At 32.3% G+C, this 23,293-nt stretch overlaps 1 protein-coding gene across 1 annotated transcript in view; it reads right to left on the bottom strand.

Annotated features, from left to right (window-relative positions):
- Positions 1 to 236: 236 nt before the first annotated feature.
- LOC126770686 (uncharacterized) overlaps positions 237 to 23,293 on the bottom strand; it is a 36,267-nt gene continuing 13,210 nt past the window's right edge. Inside the window, exons 2-4 of the mRNA XM_050490197.1 lie at positions 2,034 to 2,147; positions 1,206 to 1,307; positions 237 to 712 (exon numbers count right to left, since the gene is read on the bottom strand). Coding sequence (XP_050346154.1) covers positions 567 to 712; positions 1,206 to 1,307; positions 2,034 to 2,049 — 264 coding nt within the window. The 5' untranslated portion in view covers positions 2,050 to 2,147 and the 3' untranslated portion in view covers positions 237 to 566. The remainder of the gene's footprint in view (positions 713 to 1,205; positions 1,308 to 2,033; positions 2,148 to 23,293) is intronic.

Genomic DNA, 23,293 nt, shown 5'->3' with positions numbered 1-23,293 from the left:
TTAAGCTTACATTAATACTTTTCATTAGCTATCATTTTATCCTCTCTGAGGACGTCTACATCCTTTAGTCCAAAAATTCTATCACAGTAAGTATCCTATTTGTATTTAAAAATGAACAAATTGTTGAACATTCATACATTGTTTGTAAATATTAAAATTTGATCATTCATTTCACATGCACATTTTGTCTACAATTATTCACTAATGATCAAACAAAATTATAAATATATGCTATATCTACACATTGATTCCTTTCTTTAAATAAATTCAAGTTACGTTGGCATTGAATACACATTTTTTTATTTTTTTAGATAATTTATTTTGAGTCACTACAGACTCACTTATATAAGATAAAATCACGCGTTTATGTATATTTCTTCTTTACCGTATGACGGATAATCCTTAGGTGGTAATTTAAAACTATCTCTCAAATATGAGAATCGGTGGAAATTATAGAAATATTCCGTTCCATCCGGTGAGTACTGCGGGTAGAGGGTATAGGCTGGGAATTCGACGTCGGTGAGGGAGTCTGCAAGCGCGTGCTTCGCAAACTCCTCCTTGTATCGTCATGATTGTTCTCTGTACGCCTGCCTTTTGCTGCATTTCTCTTTCAGTATATAGCAGAGTGCGATTGCTATTAAAACAGCGATGGCGATCGCCATGCTTATGCTTATCCAAATGATCTCCTCATTGATACCACTCGTTGATTTACCTAATCAAAAAAATATTTTTACTTAATTCATTCATGCCATGGAATTTTAAATCAAATGTTGTTTATGATTAAGCACAATTTCCTTCATACGATAACGTAAGTTAGTCCATTTAATCTTGTAATACGACCTTTATAAATACATGACTCGTGCGGCACAAAATTGTTGGGTGTATTAGGGTCGGCGGAGATGACTTGAGTGAAGAGTAAATATTCATCCTAACATTTTACGAAAACGATTTTTAAAGCAAATTTTTTATTTTTGTAAAATGTATGTAAACGTTTTCTAAAGATTTTATAGAATTGGAATACATTTTTAATTGTCCAGAAATACTGAACAACTACCCTACTTAATGAAATATAGTTATGATATTATATAATTTAATAACATGGAAGTTACTGTCTAAATAAATAAACATTAATTTACAAAATTCATATGGAGATATTTTTACTTGTTGTATATTATAGCTATTTCAAGCTTATGTAAAATTCTAACCTCCCATTTTATTAGAGTAGCCACCCATCTTTCCAGCGACTCTTGCATAGGCACCGCTGACTGAAACCAGCACCACGACTCCCGTCCGCACACATCTTTGACCTTAAACATATAACCTATAAGTACAATAATTTAGTACGCAACAATTACCAAATAATAGTTTTATTTGAAAATATAGCAGTTGGATATCTAGGGACTGTTATCGCTAATATCATAATACATTTATTGTTTAAATTTCTTTAAAAATACCAAATTAACGTTTAAAATTTAATAAAAATACCTGTAGTGATTTTGTTTTGTTTACATAAGCAATGAAACCGTTTTATAATCACGGAATTGATAAGATTTTACACTGGGCTGGTTGTTTAACATTTTAATAAAGAAAACCGTGTCTAGTTAAAATGACTCTCTCAACATTTTACTCGTTATTTTTAATTGAAAAAAGTACAAAGGCTGCCATAACAGAGGCTCACCGACTACCATAATTAAGGTGTAAAATTTATCTCAACAGCTGGAGTGGCGGAATTTAATGAAGAAATTTTCCTCTGATGTAAGGCGCAATTTTTCTATTTAATTAATCATATTAGGTCCTGAATTTTAAAGAAGGTTGTATTGTTTGCTGTTGAAAGACTATATATGTATATGTAGATACTGATTAAAATAAAACTCTTTTAATAATGTTTTTTTTTTGTAATTAGTGTAGATATGTAAGTTTTATGGATATCTTTTTCAGGTCAAATATATTTCAAGATCTATTTTTACTTAAAAAGAAGCAAATTTTAGTACTCAGGTCTTACGTTCTTATCTTTATATTTGCATATTACTTACCGCTCATAATGGCCATCTTGCTGATAGTTCAAATTTACGGATCTTTCTTTCCACTAAGAACTAAAATGTTCGTATTTTAAATCACGTGGAGTCCAGCATTCTCCTACTGGCTTTCTGCAATAAAGTATTTCAAGATATTAAGCATATATATGAAATATAAAATGTATGTTAGTCTCACTTTACTTCACAGTCTTATTTTATGAGATGGTTTAATTTTTGTACCAGCTAAAACTTTTAATAAGTTTTTAATATGGAAATATACTTTGATAGACGATAGTAATTTCTGTCAGCAATTACTTTTACTTGTAAGTTTTTTCGCTTATTTCTTGACTGAAGAAGCAAATACGACGTTAACAGTCCATATGTTTATGTTTATCTGTTCCCGTTTAGTTTCTAGGCTACTTTCATATTTTGACAATTGGCTTATGTACTATCAAATTAAATTTAACATGGTGGATAAGGCTTAAGTATAAGCCGAGATGCCCTAGTGGTTAGACCGCGTGAATCTTAACCGATGAACCCGGGTAAGCACCACTGAATTTTCATTGGAGCAGCGTGGTGGAATCCTTCGCTCCGTGCTCTAAACCTTCTCCTCAAAAAAGGAGAGGAGGCCTTAGCCCAGCAGTAGGACATTAACAGGCTGGTACTGGATAAGGCTCGAAAAATACGCAAAGCAACAAAAAATATAGTGTAGTGTAATTTACAGATCCTTAAAATATATAAAATAAAAATATTTCGCCTTTTTTAGAAGTCGGATTTTAGTTTTTTCATATAATACCGTTAAATAATAAACAAGATCCATTATAAAAATGTATGGACACAACTTTTATAACGTTCTATAATTTCTTTATGTTTTTAATGGTATCTCAACGTGAGATTGAAGACATTAATCAAACGAATAGCGCTCGTAGCGAACGCCATTTCATTTCAGAATGGAAGGAACTTATAGTGGATAGTTTCTAGTGTATTGTAGAATTTTAATTTAGTTACGAGTACCATTGATGTTGAGGAGAGATAACATAATTAAATGCATAAAGATAAAAGTTGCAGTCCCTGCGTATGTTTTTTAAATATTAATAAAATTATGAATTAATTAAGTTCAGAATATAATTTATAGATTAATGTTTAAAAACTATAATTTAATACTGAAATCCAATGGCAAAGTAGCTAGAACTCGTAGATATTTACTAAAGATTGCGGGTTCAAATCCAGGCAAACACCACTGAGTTTTTATGTGCTTAGTTTTTGTTTAATGTATATCGTGCTGATCGGAAGGAAACCTAAATGCTACCAATCCTATCCATCAAACCACATTGTAGTGGTGGAATAAGCTTTGCCTAACATTTACAGGTGTTACTTTAGAATAGCAACGTGAAAATATTTATGAAAATGAGGAAAAAAATGTTTACAAAATCCGTTAAATGATATAATTATATGGTAATTTATTTATATCTGTAATAATAATAGATGATGATAAAGTAAACATAGATAACGTAAACTTGAAATTAGATAAAACTTATATTTAGCTTAGGAGGAAATTTTAAATTATGACACGAGCGAAGCCGCGGGTTTACCGCTAGTTATAATCAAGAGTTACAGTAAAGGTATCCGGGATGTTACAGAGTAGACAATCAATACTCGATTGCCAATATAAATTATTGCGCAAGGAATTCGAATTTCAAATTTGATACTTAATATATTCTTTATTTTTTAAATCAAAGTTTTTTTTTAGAAAATCATCACTTTGTAAAATCTAGTCATTAAATTGTAATACATGTAAAAAATATACCATCCAACCCTTTTAGATTTTAGATAAAATGATGCTATAAAGGACATTTTATTTCGTTTACTTTTTACAAAAAAACCTCAGTAACAAAGAAACTGTTTTATTAGTGCGTGGGTAGGCCTTTGTCCGTGCAATGTGGCGGGAAATGAGTGGCACGTTCCAACGAGTTTACTCGCCGGTGACCTGCTCTCTAGATGGTTTAAGCCCGTTTTAGTGGAATGAGATTTACATTACGTTGCGATTAGGTGAAACTCTTGTCGTATGTGAATTGCAGCTACAATATAGCTGCAGTCAATTATTTTATTAAAAAATACCGTTAAATTGATAAATCTATTCACCTTACCGTTTGTGTATAATTTAAGTAGGTAAGTAGACTGACAAATGATGGTAAGTGATCACTACCACACATAGACATTAGCAGTGTAAGAAATATTAATAATCCCTTAAATTGCTAATGCGGCATCAACCTTGGGAACTAAGATGTTATATCCTCTCCATGATTCGAAACATAACAACACTAAGTAGCTGTAAGCTGATTGGCGGTAGAATATGTAATGAGCGGGTCGTACCTGCTTCGACGGGCTTACAAGTCCTACCAAGTAGATATGATGCGAGTCAAAGATTAAAAGTAGAATTGTCAGCGATGTTGTAATGTTAATAATGTTATAAATTCATCATAAAATTCCTTCTGAAAACCTTTTATATCTCGTGCATTCACGCACCGAGAGTTTCGCAACACATTACGAATTAATGGTTGGGAAGGGTTGTGGTATTTTATGGAGTTACTAGTTTATTGTTAAACGTACACGCTCGTTGTGTTATCAAGATGAAATAAAATATAAATATTTTATACATTAGTTTACACGGACAAATACGTAGCAGTTCTAAGAAAAATCGCTAATGTCATCTAAAATGGAGAAGACGCGAAAGAGATTGATTGATCCAGATAGTTGTATGACAACGATATGTATGTTGTTTGTATGTTTTTATTAGTAGATATGAAACAAATAGTTGTTTAGCCGGGAAGCCGGATCTATCGGCTATCAGTAGCCGGACATTCCACTAATCTGATGTCACTTTGCATATTGTGTTAAGCTTAGCACTGCACAGGTACTGCGTATGCGATCGCAATACCCACACATGTCAAAGTTTGCCAGAGTGTACCTTTGCACCTTGCAACAGTGCTTATTGTAGAGACTGTTTTCAAAAGCTAGCCTCGCATACGAAAACAAGCGAAAGAGCTTGTTACTGGCAAATGTCGAAACTTTTGTTTATACCACGAATTAATTTTGAGTATTAATTTAATACTTAAAATGATGTAGTGGTAGGTAAATTGTTGTGTGATTGTTTCCAACGCCTCAAGTTAATAAATCATTCCTGGGAAGAGGAATTCCTTGCTAAAATAAAATTCCACTGATATTTTTAACTTTGCCAATCAATAAATTTAAACCTTTTGTTAAAAAGCATTATCATATCAGGGAAAATTCATATTATTGCTTGATTTTTATATTTTGATAAATTAGTTATTTTATAAGTAAATTTTGTAATTTTAAAATATCCGTTATATTTGAAGTCTAAGGAATTTTGTAACATCATTTTTTTTCATTATAACCTGAAATAGACAAAGACCAGTAATTAATATATCACTTTATATTTGTATATTTGACGTAGCCTGACTAAATAAATAAAAATCTACTTACAGGAATAAGTAAGTTCGAGTGTGTGGTACATACTGAAAATTATTATTATAGTATTTTCAATAGAGATTTTATTTACCAAATTTGGCCTGAATTTTTCATGTTAGTTAACTACGGTTTTTAAAATAACTACAGAAACAGTACAAGACGATTCAACTACAACATAAGTCTAATTATATTATCATTTAAAGAAAAAAAAAAACATTTTTTTTAAACCAAAATTTTAAGTCATCACAATTATATCATATGGTCATAATTATATATTTATATCATATAGTCATAATTATTTTTCGTAATTGGTTGTCAACTGCCTACAAGTATCATAATTCATCGACACTGCTGTAAATGTACTTTTGTCCATAGTAATGAATATTAGTGACCTTCCAACTTGTACTGGTAATGGTATAACTACATAGGTATACAGTTTAGTTAACATTTTCCTAACATACTGATAAATCGCCTCTAGTATAGGTGTATAATGAGAACATATCTTATATGATTAATGCCCTAAAATTAAATAAACTTTGCATCAGAATACCTTAATGATAAATTTTATTAAAAAAAAAATACAACGTAACAGAGTTTGCTCCATTCCTAAAAGTTAAAATTGTCTTAACAAAGAATAAGTAACAAATGGTAGTAACAATTAATTTTAGTTAATATCAATATACCAAGGTTTTTTAGACTTTGTATAGACCAAGATCCCAGGGCCCTAGTATCTTACTCTATTATATTTGTATGTATAAATCGTTTTATCCTCATTTTTAATCTGTTCGTTGTTTTTCTATTATTCCAAATCATACCAATTACATTTGTTAGGTCTCAAGTTTCTAAGACGATGTGAAATGATGCGTGATGATGTTACACCATGCATCAGTATATTGTATGTTATATATTGCATCATAGTATATATTATAGTCGTGTATTCAATTTTGTTCTCTCTCCGTCCGATTGCCCGTGATCAGCATCGTACATCGTAGATTGGGATGGGAAAACGTTTACGCAAGCATTTGTACCATCAGAGGGAATATATTTCATAGTATATATTTTCTTTGTAACAAAATAAATCCACAAAATAATCTGTTCCGGCATACATATTGTACCAGTGAAAGCACATATGTTTAAAATTATTCTAAGCACGATTTTTAATGTTCTAGAAAACATTTACTGTTTTTTTTCTCTAAATATAATTTATATACAGATTAGACTGTTTTTTTTAAATCTGTTATTTATCAAATATTAATTAAGTATTTATTAAAGAATATTTTTAGCATTCACAATATTACTATAAGTATCAATAGTAATTTTATGTCATAAATATTCAGAACACAATAATAGGTTGAAACTATCAAAAGTGCTAGGCGTAGTTAATCCTAATCCATATAAGTTTTTAAATAGAACAAAAATGAGGCAGATAAAACATAAAAAAAATGTTGCAGATATAGTAATCAATTTGAACCTATTATGACAGAAAACATATTATTTGGAGAATTAATTAAATATTCATTCAACATCGTTTTTGCTGTCAAGCGGCGAGTGTTATTAATTTGATCTGCCTACAGACAATATATTGGCTCGCTATTATGGTACGTACTACACGTATCAAGGTATTATGCTTCACATATTACATTGTTTCAAATAAATAACGTTTGATAGTGATATATTGGTTTTTGGTATATTGAACATTTTATAGTGCTGAAAAATTGCATTGCAACAAATAGGATAAAAACGTTTTTTTGCCAAGTGCGGTTTTAAGTAATATGAAAAAATTACATACATTTTAAGTAATAGGGTTTTTTTCCTTAATGAATATAATAAGTAAAGTATGAACTGTGCTGATTAATATTATTTGTTGTTTATTAAATGCTGTTCAAAGCGTCAGTTCACTGCTGTCAATTTCCCCAATTGTAGTTATATAATGATGCAATTAAATTTATTGTTTGCCATATCGGTTTTCATTTTGGCTTAAAATGAGTATTAGTTCTTGTCATTTTAACAAGGATATATTTTATATAGTGTCCTACAAATGATTACATTAATTCTATACAAATTAATAAAATTGAAATGCCTGTTTGTTATTTCAAAATAACTACCTCTTTTTAATTTGCGAGTAACCAAAAACACAACAACACAAAGAAAGAATCAAAGACAATACTGCCAGTTGTTTAAGATATAAAATAGGCACAGAATGACATCGCGTGTCAAAAGGGACGTGTAAGAGACGTGTGAGTGAAATCTGAAATTTTGTTAGTCTTAGGCGCGCTTTTAACGACTGGTGTTTATTGAAAATTATGGCATAATAAATGGACAGCGTCGTCAAGATCCATAAGTATACATATTAAAAAATATGAAGAATAGTTTTAATAGTAAAATCCGAAAATGTCTCCCCTTTAAAATTCAAGAGCCAAAACGTTATATCAATTTATCTTCTGTTTGAACGTAGGCGTAGGCGTAGACAATCTAATAAAGACGAGCTAACACTTTTGAACGGTCCTAGAAAAACTTTTCACATCAAATAGTTGCTTTTTAAAGCATAACGAGCCGGTTGGCGTGGTTGGTGGATGCTTGCCTTTCACGCCGAAGGTTGTGGGTTCGAGTCTGGGTGTTATTCTCTATATAAATATATATTTACAAAAGAATAATAGTATATGTAATATATTAGTTGTTTGGTTTTCATAGTACAGGCTCTGTACAAGCTTAATTTGGGATCAGATGGCCGTGTGTGAAAAATGTCCCAGGATATTATTATTATTATATTATTTTTAAAGCATGTTCTATTTTCGTATGCGAGGATCTAGTTTTTTTTAAAAACTGCAATTTTTAGTATATACTACTATTATTTTAATATTGAAATGGAAATCACACACAATGATAGAAAACTGGTGTATCATAAGTCTATATGATGTATCTTTCATTGTGTAGATACAGAGTAGTACATACACATGCACACATGCATGAAAAGTAATACGATACATATGATATGCAAATTGTCATTTCTGCAAGGAATATTTCTGTAGAAATAGTTCAACCGTTTTACTACACCTAACAAGTTTTTTAATATTACACAGGTGTACCTGGTGTCCGGTATCCATCCGGATGATTCGGATGACTTTATAAAGTTTCCAAAAAACGGTTATTGAAAATTTCAAAAAGTCGTTCTAAAAGCGCAGAATTTGTTTTTTTTTTCTTTAAAAATTTTTAGAAGCGATCAATTATCATCTGAATCTATCTGATTATTTAGTTACTAAATTTTCGTAGACTTTTATTTATCTTTTTTAATTGAAACAATAACCGTCAGTTTTCACTTCTTTCAGTGTAGGTCTTGCTTCCGGACTTTCCAGTTATTATTATACGCAACTGGTAAACCTGATCATTTAGATATGGTACAAATAGTTAACGATATTATATATAGTATTAATGACATCTTACAAATATGTTTAATTAATCATGTAAATGAAAATAAGACGTTTAGAAATAGTCCGTTTTCTTCATTCGTCCATTTATATATGTTTATTGGCAGAATTTTGTAAAAGTTTAATCAAAACAAGCCTATAAGAGACGAGTACAAGTAATATAAAGTAAGCTCTAATTAAATAAATGAGCGCCGATATTTGTTCGCTTCTAAAAGTTTTCTCAATGTAGGTCACACCGCTTTAGATCTATATTTATTTATTTTTTTTATTGAAAAGGAAGCTTATTTTTTTTATTTATACAGTAAGATTTTATACATCAAAATTGTCGTATGTTAAATGATGTATAACAAATGATTTTCGATACCCATGTCACTGTAGAATATAGATGATGAGAAATTTTCGAGTCACTGGGGACGAGTGTTGGTGACACTAAGTATTATTAGTTAGATACAGTCTTAAAAGTGTGTGTTGTGTGTTTATATATTTATTTCTTTATTTATTTAAGATTCACCAGTGGTAAATACATCAACACGTACAAAGGTATACAATTTTAATACAACTTAAAACTAAATGCATTACCTATTAAGGTGAATACCACTTGCAAAGAATTTGTTTATATTATTTATTTATGAAAGAAGAAAAGCTACTCTAATATTTATTAATTTTTATGCTATTATTATATTTTATGTGTGTAAATAATTCATACACATAAAATATAAAAATAACAAAAAGTGTCAGTGATTTCAAAATACTGTCTGTTTTTAAGTTAATATGGCTATTTATGAGTTACCAAAACCAAAACTTTTTTTTAATTTTAGTTTACCGCTGTTACCTAATAATTCAAATATTTTGTACCATATATAATTTAAATAGGCATTATGCAAGTTAAAATATCATTTTGAATTATTTTCGTCACAAACTTAATTACACTGCCGCGGGTATGCTAGTAATGCTACAAAGATGCTAGTAAATTAATAAAATGCATTCACAAAGAAGGTCTAGCACTTATTTTATTTATTTAAAAATTGGTTAATCAAATAAAAGATTTTACAAATGTATTTTGTTCTCTATATATAGCTAATAATTATTATTTACACCGAGGACTTTATAATATATTATAATGAAAGGTGTGAGATGAGTATACATATATTGTATATATTTATATTATAAAATCTAGTAGCTAATAAATCATGAATGCATGAAATAGTGGTAAAACTGCTAAATGGCATTTACTCGTTCAATTACAATTCCAATTCTTTAGTTCTTCTGTTACCTTTGTTGGAGTTAAAACGAGGTGTTATATATTTTTTTATTCCTTTATCTAGGGATGGTTAAAGTCCAACTGTGTCAATTATGACATAAATATATATTATCATTGAATTAAAGATTATTATAATATACAAACGTATTATCTATACAATTTTAAAATATGTTTGAATACAATTTATATATGTATGTACATATGTATACTAGAAAGGTAACAACACTGAGAATTTCATGAGCAGCTGTGGTTGGAACTTTTAAAGTTAATTCAAAGTTCTCGCATTGTACAGAGCGTACATACACTTATGAAACTTTTCGATAACCTTTTTACGATTTGTTTTGTGTAGTTAATTTAAAATATAGTAAAGTTTGCCTGGAAGAGATAGCTGTCTTAGTGGTAAGGCCGTCTCTTGTATAACTTCTTTGTCTGTTTTCTGTTTTAAGTTTCATTGCTGAACAAAAAAGAGTATTTGTATTGTATTGTTTTGTAAAGGAAGATATATTTTCCTCTTGTTGAGAAGATTTGTTCAAATGTGGGTTGGGGTGTGTGAGTGACACATCCGTCACAACTTCATCAGACACAGCATGAAGGTTTCCTTTCAATGTTTTCTTTCCTTTATATGTGTATATATTAGTTTTACTAATAATATAAATGTAAATGTGAGTTTGTTTTTTTTTGTTACGCTTTCACGCCTAAACCATTAAAGCGATTTTAAAAATCATTTCATCAATGGAAAACTACATTATCAGCGAATGACATAGATTACTTTTTCTCCTCGTAATTCCACGGGAAGGGGACCTACGCGGGTAAAACCGCTAGTACACTATCAATATAAATTAAGGTCATGAAAAGAATCAATAGAACTTGCTCAGGTTTGTTGCAGTTTTCTGTTAAGATTCATGTGTTCTAACAACTAGCATCTGCGCCGAACAATTCGTAATACTACGTGGCGACCACGACCGCTCTGACAAGTGTGTTACGACGAAGAAGAACAACTAGAACACTTCGACTCCTCCATTTAACATAATTTATATGGAATAAATGCACATTGCTTTAATTGCAGTGAAAAGAATAAATTATGAAATATTTATTGTTATCTGCAATTGACTGATCACGCTAATATATCTTAATGCATAATTGTGAATGCGTTGCAAATAAAATAAAATATAAATTATCTTCTATTTTATTTGCATTGCAATGTCATTAAACTGTGAACAAAACAGACTTCGTAAATAATCTGTATAAAAAATTAACTATGATCTAAAACTTCTAAAAGTTAGTACAATATGCAATATCCTGTCAATGTCCCAAAGCTGGGCTAAAACCTTCTCTTCTTATGAGTACAAGGTTTGTAGAACGTGTTTTGTGTAATGCGTATCTTTAGTCAAACTTATGCAATGAAAAAAAAAACAAATTGTGTGTCTCTCTATTTTTATTCGGACGTTGACGTCCGCAGAAAGTATACGTAAACTCGACATTTTTTAAAAGCGGCCTATAAGTTTTTACTTAATGTAAAAATGAAAATATACAGCAATATTTTTTCATTTCCCAAGTAATACATTTAGGGTTTATATTAAATAAAATCATTAACAGAAAATCTATACAAATATTTAGTTGATCAAAAAGCTGTAGGTAACTTGAATGTATAGATTAAAAAAAAATCTATTTATAGAATTAATTGTATCCGTTATTTTATTCGCATCCGCATTCCGAACTGTTGGTAGCTTAACATTTAATTTCATTTTGTTGATTAGTGATTCAAAAACGCTTTCTTTGAATGAAGCTCAATTTGAATTTGATAGTGTTTTTTATGGGTAATATCCAAAATTATGTAACTAAATACAGTACTAAAGTCATTTTGAAAATAAGAAATATATAAACATTCATTAAACTTTTAGCACTTTCATTTAAAATTAGAACGAAGTAGAGCTGCGAAGTTCAGATGGGTTTTTAGTTTAGTTTTATAATAACAAAGAAATATTGTTATATATTTAGTAAATGTGCAGAAGGAGTCTTAAATACAGCTACGATTTTAAGTTACATAACCTATGCCTATAATGAGACGAGAATATGAACAATGTTGACGTCACAATCCGGATGGTAGTAACTACACTTATCATAGGGATCCAAAAGATGTGGTTGCCAAAAGGAAATAGCTTGGCGTCGTTTCCCTTTAAAGTTTACGAGATTTATGAGACATGTCATGTACTTGAATACATAAAAATACTTATAACGTTACAAGTTTTTTATGAAGTCAAATTATATTATTAACGTTAATTGTTTGCTTGCTTGCCATTATTCAGATTACTTAAAATAATAAAATTGTTTTGGCAGTGGAAGAGCTTGGTTGGGCGTGATGAAGGGAATTTTTAAAATTTGAATTTTACTGTCATGTTTCTTTACGTAAAGATTCAAAACACTTTTCTCAAATACTACCTCAGTCACGTATTGGATACTCCTTTATAAAATAAAAATGTTAACCGGGCTTTAAACTTGTAAAGATTAAACGTGGATACGGCTTATTATACTCGAACAAACTGAACAGTATGCGTACTATAGAAAAGATGGCCTTTGTCTGGGTGTCTTAAAGTATTCGTAACTCTGGAAGAGAGCTCGAAGGGGAACATTTACTGGCGCTTATCTTTTGTTTGTGTTTGTCTACAGAATAAAGTATGCCTCTTTAACAATAAGCATTGACTGTCTATGGTAATGTGGCCGATAGCCTTGAATGTCGAAGTAATGTTTTAAGATAATATAATTTATCAAAGATTTGTTTTCAAATACCATTAATGTAATTTACTTCACTCTAACTGCAAAAAAACATCTCTCTATATTGCGAAATTCAAATTGTAATGCTGTACATTCCTAAAGCGAAATTAAACGTAGTGTCACCTTTACAGAAATTTGTAATTAACCTTGGATGGGCGGCAATAAATTTGCCTTAGTGTAGAATTAGCAAAATATTTATTAATATCATGACAACACCTAATTTATTTTTGTGCGGGCGTGTTTTCAAAGCTAAATTACTTATGGAGGCGATCTTTTGTTCGATATCAATATTTTTCTTTATTAATGGAAAACGTCCTTTGAAATTCAGACTGATTGTAATTAAATCCGGTTTATATTATGCAATATCCCGGATACTAATTATTTATATAGCTAATCTACATTTAATTTCGTTAATTAATCTTCAAAAAACACTAGATACACTTGGTTTTGACAAATTATATCTGTCACATTTGACATACAGTTGCTAACACATCTTCGGTGCAGCAGAAGACGTAACAATGCCGTAACGGCCAATTAACGGCCGTTATGGTGCTGAATTTTTTTTTTATATTCGCCGAGAGGGCAAATGACTCTATTCCACCTGAGGGGAACGCGTGATCTGGTAAGGAATTTCATTTTCTGGAAGTGCGACAAAGAAAGGAGTTGCCAAATTTCTATGTGCGCGATGGAATTGATGTCACAGTTAGGCGGTGACATTTGAATTGGCCTAAGTACGGGGAGTACGGGCGGGACCAATCAATACTTATAAAATCGTTTATCCTGATTTACTATCAATGCACAGCCAAAATCACTGTGTAGAAAGCCGAAATTATTATATGTAAACCTTTCTATATATATACATATATATTTATCTTTAACGCAAGCTCTTCTAAAAATCTCTATATCTAATATTTAAAAATCTCGTGTCACGGTGTTTGTGGTCGAACTCCACCGAAACGGCTCGACCGATTTTTACGAAATTTGTTATGTATATTTGGGAGGTATGAGAGTAGGTCATAAAGTATATTTCATACCGCTAGGTGATAAGGGTCGCTATCCAGATTTTTTTTTCAATTTTTTTGACATTTTTTTTATTTTGTATTTTATTTTGATTTAATGTCAAAATATATATATAACACCAAATTTTTACCCTCCTAACCTATCATCACATTTTTTTATCACGATTTTAGTATGAACAAGGTCAAAATAATTTAACCGTCCTTTGTATTTCAAATAAAACGATATTATTCATAGTGTTGAATGACAGATGGCGCTATGTCCGCCTCATCGAACTTCATCCAGACACGCGCAAGTCATTCACTAGAAGCGTGGTATCATTTCGACACATTCTGCTTTTCTTTTGTATCACAACGAAGTGCGTGCAAAATTTTGTACGATTGATTTTAATTTATAAGAAATATTATATACGTGTTTTATGATTGTAATACGAAAAGAACAAAATATAAATTATCGGTACAACGTTTTTCATCAGTAAGTACTATTTGCGTGTGTTTGTTATAGAGAATAATGCAAGCACGACGCAAGACTTAGATTATTACTACTTAGACGCAAGATTTTTACTGGTGGTAGGGCTTTGTGCAAGCTCGTCTGGGTAGGTTACCACCCACTCACCAGATATTCTACCACAAAACAGCAGTACTTGATATTGTTGTGGTCCGGTTTGAAGGGTGAGTGAGCTAGTGTAATTACAGGCACAAGGGACATAAAATCTTAGTTCCCAATGTTGGTGACCACTTACTATCAGGTGGCCCATATGCTCGTATTCCGCCTTCCTATTCTATATAAAAAAATAAAGATATGAGCCATCGAACGAATAAAGCAAAAACATTAGAAATAGTAGAGCAGAAATAACAGAATAACAAATCCAACAAGATAACGAAAATGTGCGTGTGAGCATGCCACCATTCGACCGACGGTTTGCTCATCAGCACGTATCCGTAGTAGCAAGGCAGTTCCTGCAGTCCATTCGCACACGAAAAAATATCGCAAAGGACATCGTTCCTCCCCGGGTCACTTTTTCCCCAACTGCACTTTTTTTCTTTTTTATCGTTTTAATTTACACGTTATTTATATCCTGTCTTTATAGCAGTTTTATGGAGGAAAGTCGAGAAACTGAAATTTTAGCATTGTACTTTGATAATATTCAAAATAATATCTTTTAGAATTAATATCATCATTTTGAATCAAATTTAATTATTTTATACAATAAGTAAAACTTAATTCCACCCCTCGTGGAGCGTGTATCACAGTCCAAGGGACAGTGATAAAGGTGAAGGCCCAGATGAGGTATCTGGGTCTGATCCTGGACGGAAGATGGAGCTTCAGGCAGCACTTTGTCCAATTGAGCCCGAAACTCATTAATGCCGCAGCCGCCTTAGGCCGCCTCCTACCTAATGTGGGAGGGCCGGAATCACCATGCCGGCGATTATACGCCGGTGTACTGCGCTCCATTACGCTATATGGTGGACCCATATGGGTAGACGCTCTCACCGCTCGTAATAGAGCTCTTCTAAGGAGACCGCAGAGAGTTATAGCGGTGAGAGCGGTACGAGGTTACCGTACGGTGTCGTGGACGGCGGCGACACTTCTTGCGAGTGATCCGCCCTGGGAACTCCAAGCCGATGTACTCGCAGAAGTGCATCGATTTCGGGTGGAAGCCAGGACGAATGGCGACCGTCTAGGATCAGCGGAGGTGGGGCGAATCAGGTCTGTAGCCCAACAACCTCTCATTCGCAGATGGGAGGAGGATCTGGGATCCCCATCAGCAGGCCTGGTGACAGTGGAGGCGATCCGCCCCCACTTGAATCGCTGGGTAACAAGAAGGAGCGGCAAACTTACGTTTAGACTGACGCAGGTACTTACCGGACACGGCTGCTTCGGTAAGTACCTGCACGGGATAGCGAGGCGGGAGATATCACCCACCTGCCATGAGTGTGGTGCGCCACTGGACACGGCACATCACATTTTGACGGAGTGTGCTGCGTGGGGGCCCCAGAGGCATACCCTAGCGGCGATAGTTGGCGGAGACATCTCGCTGCAGAGCGTGATTAATGCTATGCTTGCAGCGAGAGGTGTTGGATGGAGATGGTCTCTTTTTGCGAGTGTGTTATGTTGCAGAAGGAGGTCGCGGAGCGAGAGCGAGAGGCGAGGTCAGCCGCCGCTGATTCGCTCCGCCGAAGAAGACCCGGGAGGAGGCGCCGACGCTATGCTCACCTTCTTCCCCCACCGTAAGCGCCGCTGGGGTTAGGGGGGTATTCAGTACCCCGAAAACCCCCGAAGAATGGAGGCCGCTTGAGCGTGCCAACCGTCGGTGCGTCACGGTAGGATGGGCAAGCGATCCCGTGACGCCCGTTTTTTAGTGGGTATTCCGGCGCCTTCAGTGCCGGTGAGCCCCACATACCCCCCCACCTCATGTGGGGGAAACGCGTAAATCCGTTTTTCCAGCGAAGAAAAAAAAAAAAAACTTAATTCCAATTGAATTCTGTTAGCAGCGCCACCTTTGAACAGACTTTGGTTGTTGATATAGTTTGTGTAAAATAAATCATCTCGAGTTGTGTAAAATAGTAAACTATATTTCAAAAAATATTTAGCAGTAATTCAATTTGTCTGTTTTCATAAAAACTGTTAATTGCTACTAATGCAAAGTTTTGAATCGATTGAAAGGCATTTAAAAGACGAGGTTGCCTCACTGGAATTATAAAATTATTCATTTGAATTAATATCTTAAGAGTCACGGCAAAATTAAAATTCTCACACAAGAAGAAAAATTATGGTGCCAATTAGGTAGCCAATGCAAAGATTTCGTATGTTCCATTCGTATGTACTATGTTTATTACATATTCTACCGCCAAACAGCAATATTTAGTATAGTTGTGTTTCGGCTTAAAGGACGATGGAGCCAGTCACCTACCTGTGTACCTACCTACAGGCACAAGGGACAATTTAGATCCCGACGTTGCTGGCTTCCCAAGGTTGCAAGGTTGTTGATAGTGCCAATGTATACGGGTGGGGGTGACCATTTACCAATATTAAAAAGAAAACAAATAATGGACCACCTTAATCAAAAGTTCTGTCTCATAATGTGGGACGAATGTACGATGAGCCTCAACTAACAGACAAAAACCGTAGAAAACAATAATAAATAAACTCATGAAAAAATTCGCAGTTTGTTTATTTTTATATATTTAGTTTATATATATATATATATATATATATATATATATATATATATAAACTAAATATATAATATATATATATATAATATATATATAATATATATATATATATATATATATATATATATATATATATATATATAATAACAATCAATAAGTCGCAAGGCCGCAAACGATGTCCGTTTGTGGCTTAGATTTGGGCACACCATGTTTATCACACGAATTATTATATAATTATACGTGGTATGTTCTCGGGTGGGCAAATCGAGCTTATTTGTGTTGGCTAAAGATGGACTGATAAAAAAATATTGTACACTCAATTGCTCTTCGAAATTAATTAACTACTTTAGGATAAAAATATATCACTTTTTTCACTTTACATTTAACTTTTAATCAAACAATGAATATGTTCATTACATTAATGAAATACATTGAATTGAGAAAATGAATGGTTGGTTTTTATGTTTTTATCGGCGCTCATTCACTTCAGCGCTCCTTTCCTTTTTCTGTCATAGATCCCATCCCCACACACTAGAGTAGATATAATTTATATGGCAGAACAACGTTTGCCGGGTCAGCTAGTATTATATAAAATGGATAGCACAGGTCATGAAAGTACCAAACTGTTAATTGCAAAGTGAAACAAATATATCTTGGACTTGGCGGTGGTTTCAGACAATTTAGACCATATAAATAACTTATTCCTAATGGCACATTCTTTGAATTTAACCTAGTATCTCCTACATACTACAAAAACACAGCATTGCTTAGGCTATAGCGGTTATGGTATCAGTAGGAAAATTATAGTTTTTTATTTCTTGATTGTATTTCAATATATATAAGACTTTTTTTTCTTTTAATTTGCTATCTATCCTAGCTCTTCTCGTCGAAACTAAATAGAACGCCGTTGCAATGGTGTTTCATGTTGCAATGGTTTTAATTAGATTTTATTAATTTGGGTCCAGTACTTATTGTATGATATCAGATAAACGTAGAAAAATGTTTGCTTACTAATGTTTTAATATATTAAAATATTGACAAATCATCCGTTAATAAGGTGGTGTTTTGAAGGTCATAGTCATTGTCAATATTCCTGGTTAAAGGCTACTCAGAATGTTTTATATTTGAGTACGACATATTAAAAAAGCCAGATCAAATTTAGCGGCGTTTTCCGTCATGTGATGTTTGGTCCGAAGTAATATTATACACACATATTAATATACAATATGTCGAAAATCTAAATTCCCTAAGTTAGAAATCGCGTTAGCAGGCTTTTAAACTTATTTACATATAGTTTAAATTTGATTTGAGTTAAGGCTTCTGGAAAGTTACATCGATCTTTATTAGTATGGAGATGTAATTATCGGTTTCTCATTGAAAGACACTGTAAATGAATAACCATCACGAATAAAAGTATAGTATAGTATTTAAAGTATAGTATAAATTTTATGAAAAAAGCAATGGTCATTATTCATTCATTTAAATATATTTTTTTATAATGAACTATATTTGAATGAACGGTTAATTTATTATACGTTCATTAATGAACGAAATTATTGTATTTGTTTATAATTAAGAGTGGAATTATTAAAAGTTGGTTGTATAAGGATATATTCATATTTTTTAATATCTGCCTCTTTGTTGGTGTAGTATCTTATAGCTTATGAAAAAGGTATTAAAGAGTACATCTCTGTTTGCTTACACACTTATGCTTTAATATATCCTGTCTAGTTTGTTCTTGAGACTGGCCGCCGAGGCAAAAATTCGGTCAAGAAGAGTTCTTTTTATTACAGATTTCAAAATACAAACACTATAAGACATATGTAGTATTTGATAATGTTTTTCTTTAATCAACACTTTTTTATTTATAGATAAAAAGTAATTGAAATTACTAAGAATTTGCATTTCCTCATATATTCATATTACATCTATTTATATATTGTATAGAGGCTCTTTTCGCAATGCAGGTTCTCGTACAAAAATGTAGAGACATGCAACAAGACGTTTTCCTTTGTTTCATCGATTACGAAAAAGCCTTTGACAGAGTACTGCATGACCGTCTAATTGCAATATTACATGATATCGGCTTAGATGACAAAGATGTACGTATTATCCAGAATCTGTATTGGAACCAGAAGGCTACTGTACGAGTTGACAATGAGGAGACTGATGAGGTAGAAATAAAGAGAGGAGTCCGACAGGGCTGTATATTATCACCCACGCTATTTAATTTGTACTCGGAACAAATAATAGCAGAAGCAATTGAAGGCCAAGAATGTGGAGTCAAAATAAATAGCCGGTATATTAACAACATCAGATACGCTGACGATACAGTCCTAATAGCATCATCTCCTGAAGAGCTGCAATTAATTATGAGCCGTGTTAATGAGTGCAGTGAAAACGCTGGTCTGAGGATGAACCTATCAAAAACGAAGATCATGGTGTTATCTAAATATAGCTTCGATGACATAGCTATCATTGTAGCAGGCCAAAAAATTGAGAGGGTGCGCAAGTACAAATATCTGGGGACATGGCTTAATGACACCTGGAGCTGTGAACAGGAGGTGTGAGACTCGCATCGAAATAGCTCGAAGTGCCTTCTGCACGTTGAAAAAAGTACTCTGCAATCGCAGACTTAAGATCCCTGTGCGCATACGACTCCTACATTGTTACATCTGGCCTATACTTCTTTACGGATGCGAGGCGTGGACAATTAAAGAAGACCTCAAAAAACGTATAGAAGCTTTCGAGATGTGGGCTTAAAGACGTATTTTGGCCATTAGTTGGACTCAAAAGGTCTCGAACGTGGAAGTTCTGCGACGCGTCAACCAAAAACGGCAACTTTTGGAGACTGTCAAGAAGAGAAAAGTTGCATATCTCGGACACGTGCTTAGGCATGAAAGATATGAACTTTTGCAACTGATTATGATGGGAAAAGTTGCCGGAAGGAGAGCTGTTGGGCGCAGAAAAAAGTCTTGGCTGTGCAACATCCGTGAATGGACGGGAATCGCGAGTGCTGTCGAACTCTTTCGCCTCGCGAAGAACAAGAAGGAGTATTTAAAGCTGACTGCCAACCTTCGCTAGTCGGAGTGGCACTCGAAGAAGAATATATTGTATGTGTATTGTGGTTAAAATTTGTTAAAATATTTTGTTTGAAATATATTTTTTCTATACAAACCATCATAGACAGGAAATGCAAAAAATGAAATCTGGATGATTTGATTATTGTTCAAAAATGTAAATAAATAAATACTAAAATAATTCAGGTTTAAAAAATGGTGGATTTGTTACAAGATTTGACCTAAACTGCCTAAATAAAACCCCGTAATAATTATCTATTAGATTTCTGATTGACAAAAGCCATCGTCTATGGACGGTGGTAGCCACTTACCATGAGGCGCCACATTTACCCGACGACCTAGCAACTTTATAAACAATAAATAATAACCTTAACAAGATATTTCAAGATAACTATTCTCATTTTAATTTTCAAATCGAATCAATATTGGGCGGTATGAGCTTGTCGTTGTGGACGATAGCATAAGTTTAATTGGTCGTAGCATAAATTTTAAGATAGCTTATTAAGTTCTTTATGAGTTTTAATATAATAATAAAAAATGTAATGATTATTCGCATAAATAAATATATTTCCTGCCGATATATTAGTATGGTATTGTGGTCTTTAAATTAGTTTCTAAATTCTATTATCCGAACTACTGACCACGTCACATGCAGCTACCCACTTATATTCGTAGTCAGATTAGCCTGTAAGCTCGATTTGTTTTTTATTATATTTTAATGTATGTTAGCTAAAACGCTTATAAAACTTATTATTACGTTAGTAAATAACGGAATGTAAATTCCCGCTTGTGTAATTTTGAAAAGTTTTCTGCACTATCATAAAAACATAATATATATATAACAGTGAGAAAAATAATAATCTGTAAAATAATTGTGTAATTACGGCTGACTGAAATTAAAAGTAAATGTTTTCAATTCTAATTATATTTAACGAATGTTATAGTGGTTTACAACTATATAATTTACTAAATAATAATATTTTCATTATAAGTTTCTTATTGTATTAAGAAGGCAGACTGAAAAGTGGGCCACCTGATGGTAAGTGGTCACCGCCGCCCATAGACTTTGCCATTGTAAGAAATATTAACCATCCCTCACTTCGCCAATGCGCCACCTTCCTTGGGAAGACTAAGACGTTATGTCCCTCGTGCTTGCTTTACAGGGTCACTTACAATAATACTAATTGTTGCTGTTTGGAGGTAGAGTTGTTGGACAACGATTGGCTGTTGATTGATTGATTGATTGGAGGTAGAGTATATGATGAGTGAGTGCTACCTACCCAGACGGACTTGTGTACCCCTATAACCAAGGGTATTAAGTTTAAATAAAAATATAATCAGACACATACTTTCTCTTAATTTAATTAAATATATAAAAAACGTAATGTCTTTAATGGGCGTCGAAACGGATTTTCGTTTAAAAAAGCAAAATTATTGTTGTCTTACTACAAATATTCATGTATAAACATTTGCTTTGTAATACGTTATGTTAACATATTTATACAAGTGTCGCAGGAAATAAAATATGTTGCACTGCGTTGCAAAATTCCGACCTCATTTGTGAGTAAGCTATACATAACTAGTTTTACTTGCAAACAGTATGTTTCTCTTTTCCGTTAAATTATACTTTTTATAGAAGCATACATATATTCAATCCATGGTCAAGTGGCTGAATGTCGTTATTAATTGCTTCTGCTTTATTCCAGAAATCCAATTACTGGTTGTTGTCTGTCAACAAGTTGTTTTCTATTCTGTTTTTCGCTTATTGACGTTTGTTTGAGTACTCATCATACACAAGCAAATGTATAAAAGAGTAATTCTGTTATCTAGTGCAAAGGATATATTTGATATGCAGTAATCCATTAAAACCTTTTTTGTATAATGAATGAAAACGCTATCATCAATATTAAAAGCGCTGTTATGAGATATTAATTAGTTAGTTTTCGAAAAACTGCACTTAAAATCACTCGCCTCTGTTTTCTCTATTTTCTTATTATTCATATTAAAAAAAATTCTTGACTTATCGATTTCATAGATTTTTCTCAGACAATACTCGTTGTATTAAATGATGAAAATCAAAGTGTTATAATTAAATATTAAGTGTATTTCGTATCAACATAGCAATTTAATTTGAAGATTATGTGATGTATTGAGCCGGCTCTATATCAAATTGTTTCTGTTTCCTATTACGGTTTAGTCTTTAGATCCTAACGTGCTTTACCACAAGAGCATGGACGTACGCCTATCGCTATCACAATTGTTTCCAATATTCGCATTGTTGATTGTGCCTCGTCTATAAATCATTCCATCACATTTCAATATCACAAAGTACTGTAGTAAGAAATTTAATAAAACATGTTAGTTTTTCATCAACTTTAATGATATTTTTATAACGAATTACAAAAATATATGATAAAAAAGTTATGAGCTTTTTTATTGTTTTAATTTTTCATCATACTAACACCACCCGTTCATAAAGAAAGAAAACAATCAGATATTTTGTAAAAGAGAGAGAAGTAAGATCTGTAGTATTGTTTACTGTTTATTTCTTCCCACTTATATTCATTTAAGTTGAATGTAATGTTAGCATTATAATTGAATTTTTTAGTTTACGACTGTAATATCATCCAATTATATCTTTCTAATTGCCTGTGTAACACACTGTACGACAGTCTAAAGTCTAATAACTTTTTGTTTTTATTTTTCTTTCTTATATGAATAAATAAAATAAATAAATATACTAGTATGACTTAAAACATAATGAGAACAAAGAAGGCGAAAATATTGAAAGCCACGATTTTTTTTATATATTTGTTTAAGTCCAATAATTTATTTGACATATTCGTTACGTTTTTGTCTTAATAATTTACTGTGAACGACATTTTTAATAATTTAAAAAAAATTGTTTGATACAGTAATCAAACCAAAGAATTTGATCTTTAAATACATAGCAAAATGATTAGACTAAATATACCTAATATATACATATTATTACATTAAAATAAACAACATATGCAAGTTCACTCTATAAAATTATGATAAGATTATTGAAAGA

Source organism: Nymphalis io, chromosome 9 (assembly GCF_905147045.1).
Source record: "Nymphalis io chromosome 9, ilAglIoxx1.1, whole genome shotgun sequence".
Classification (NCBI taxonomy): Eukaryota; Metazoa; Arthropoda; class Insecta; order Lepidoptera; family Nymphalidae; genus Nymphalis; species Nymphalis io.
Note: the sequence above shows the minus strand (reverse complement) of the source record. Positions and strands in the feature narration are given on the sequence as shown.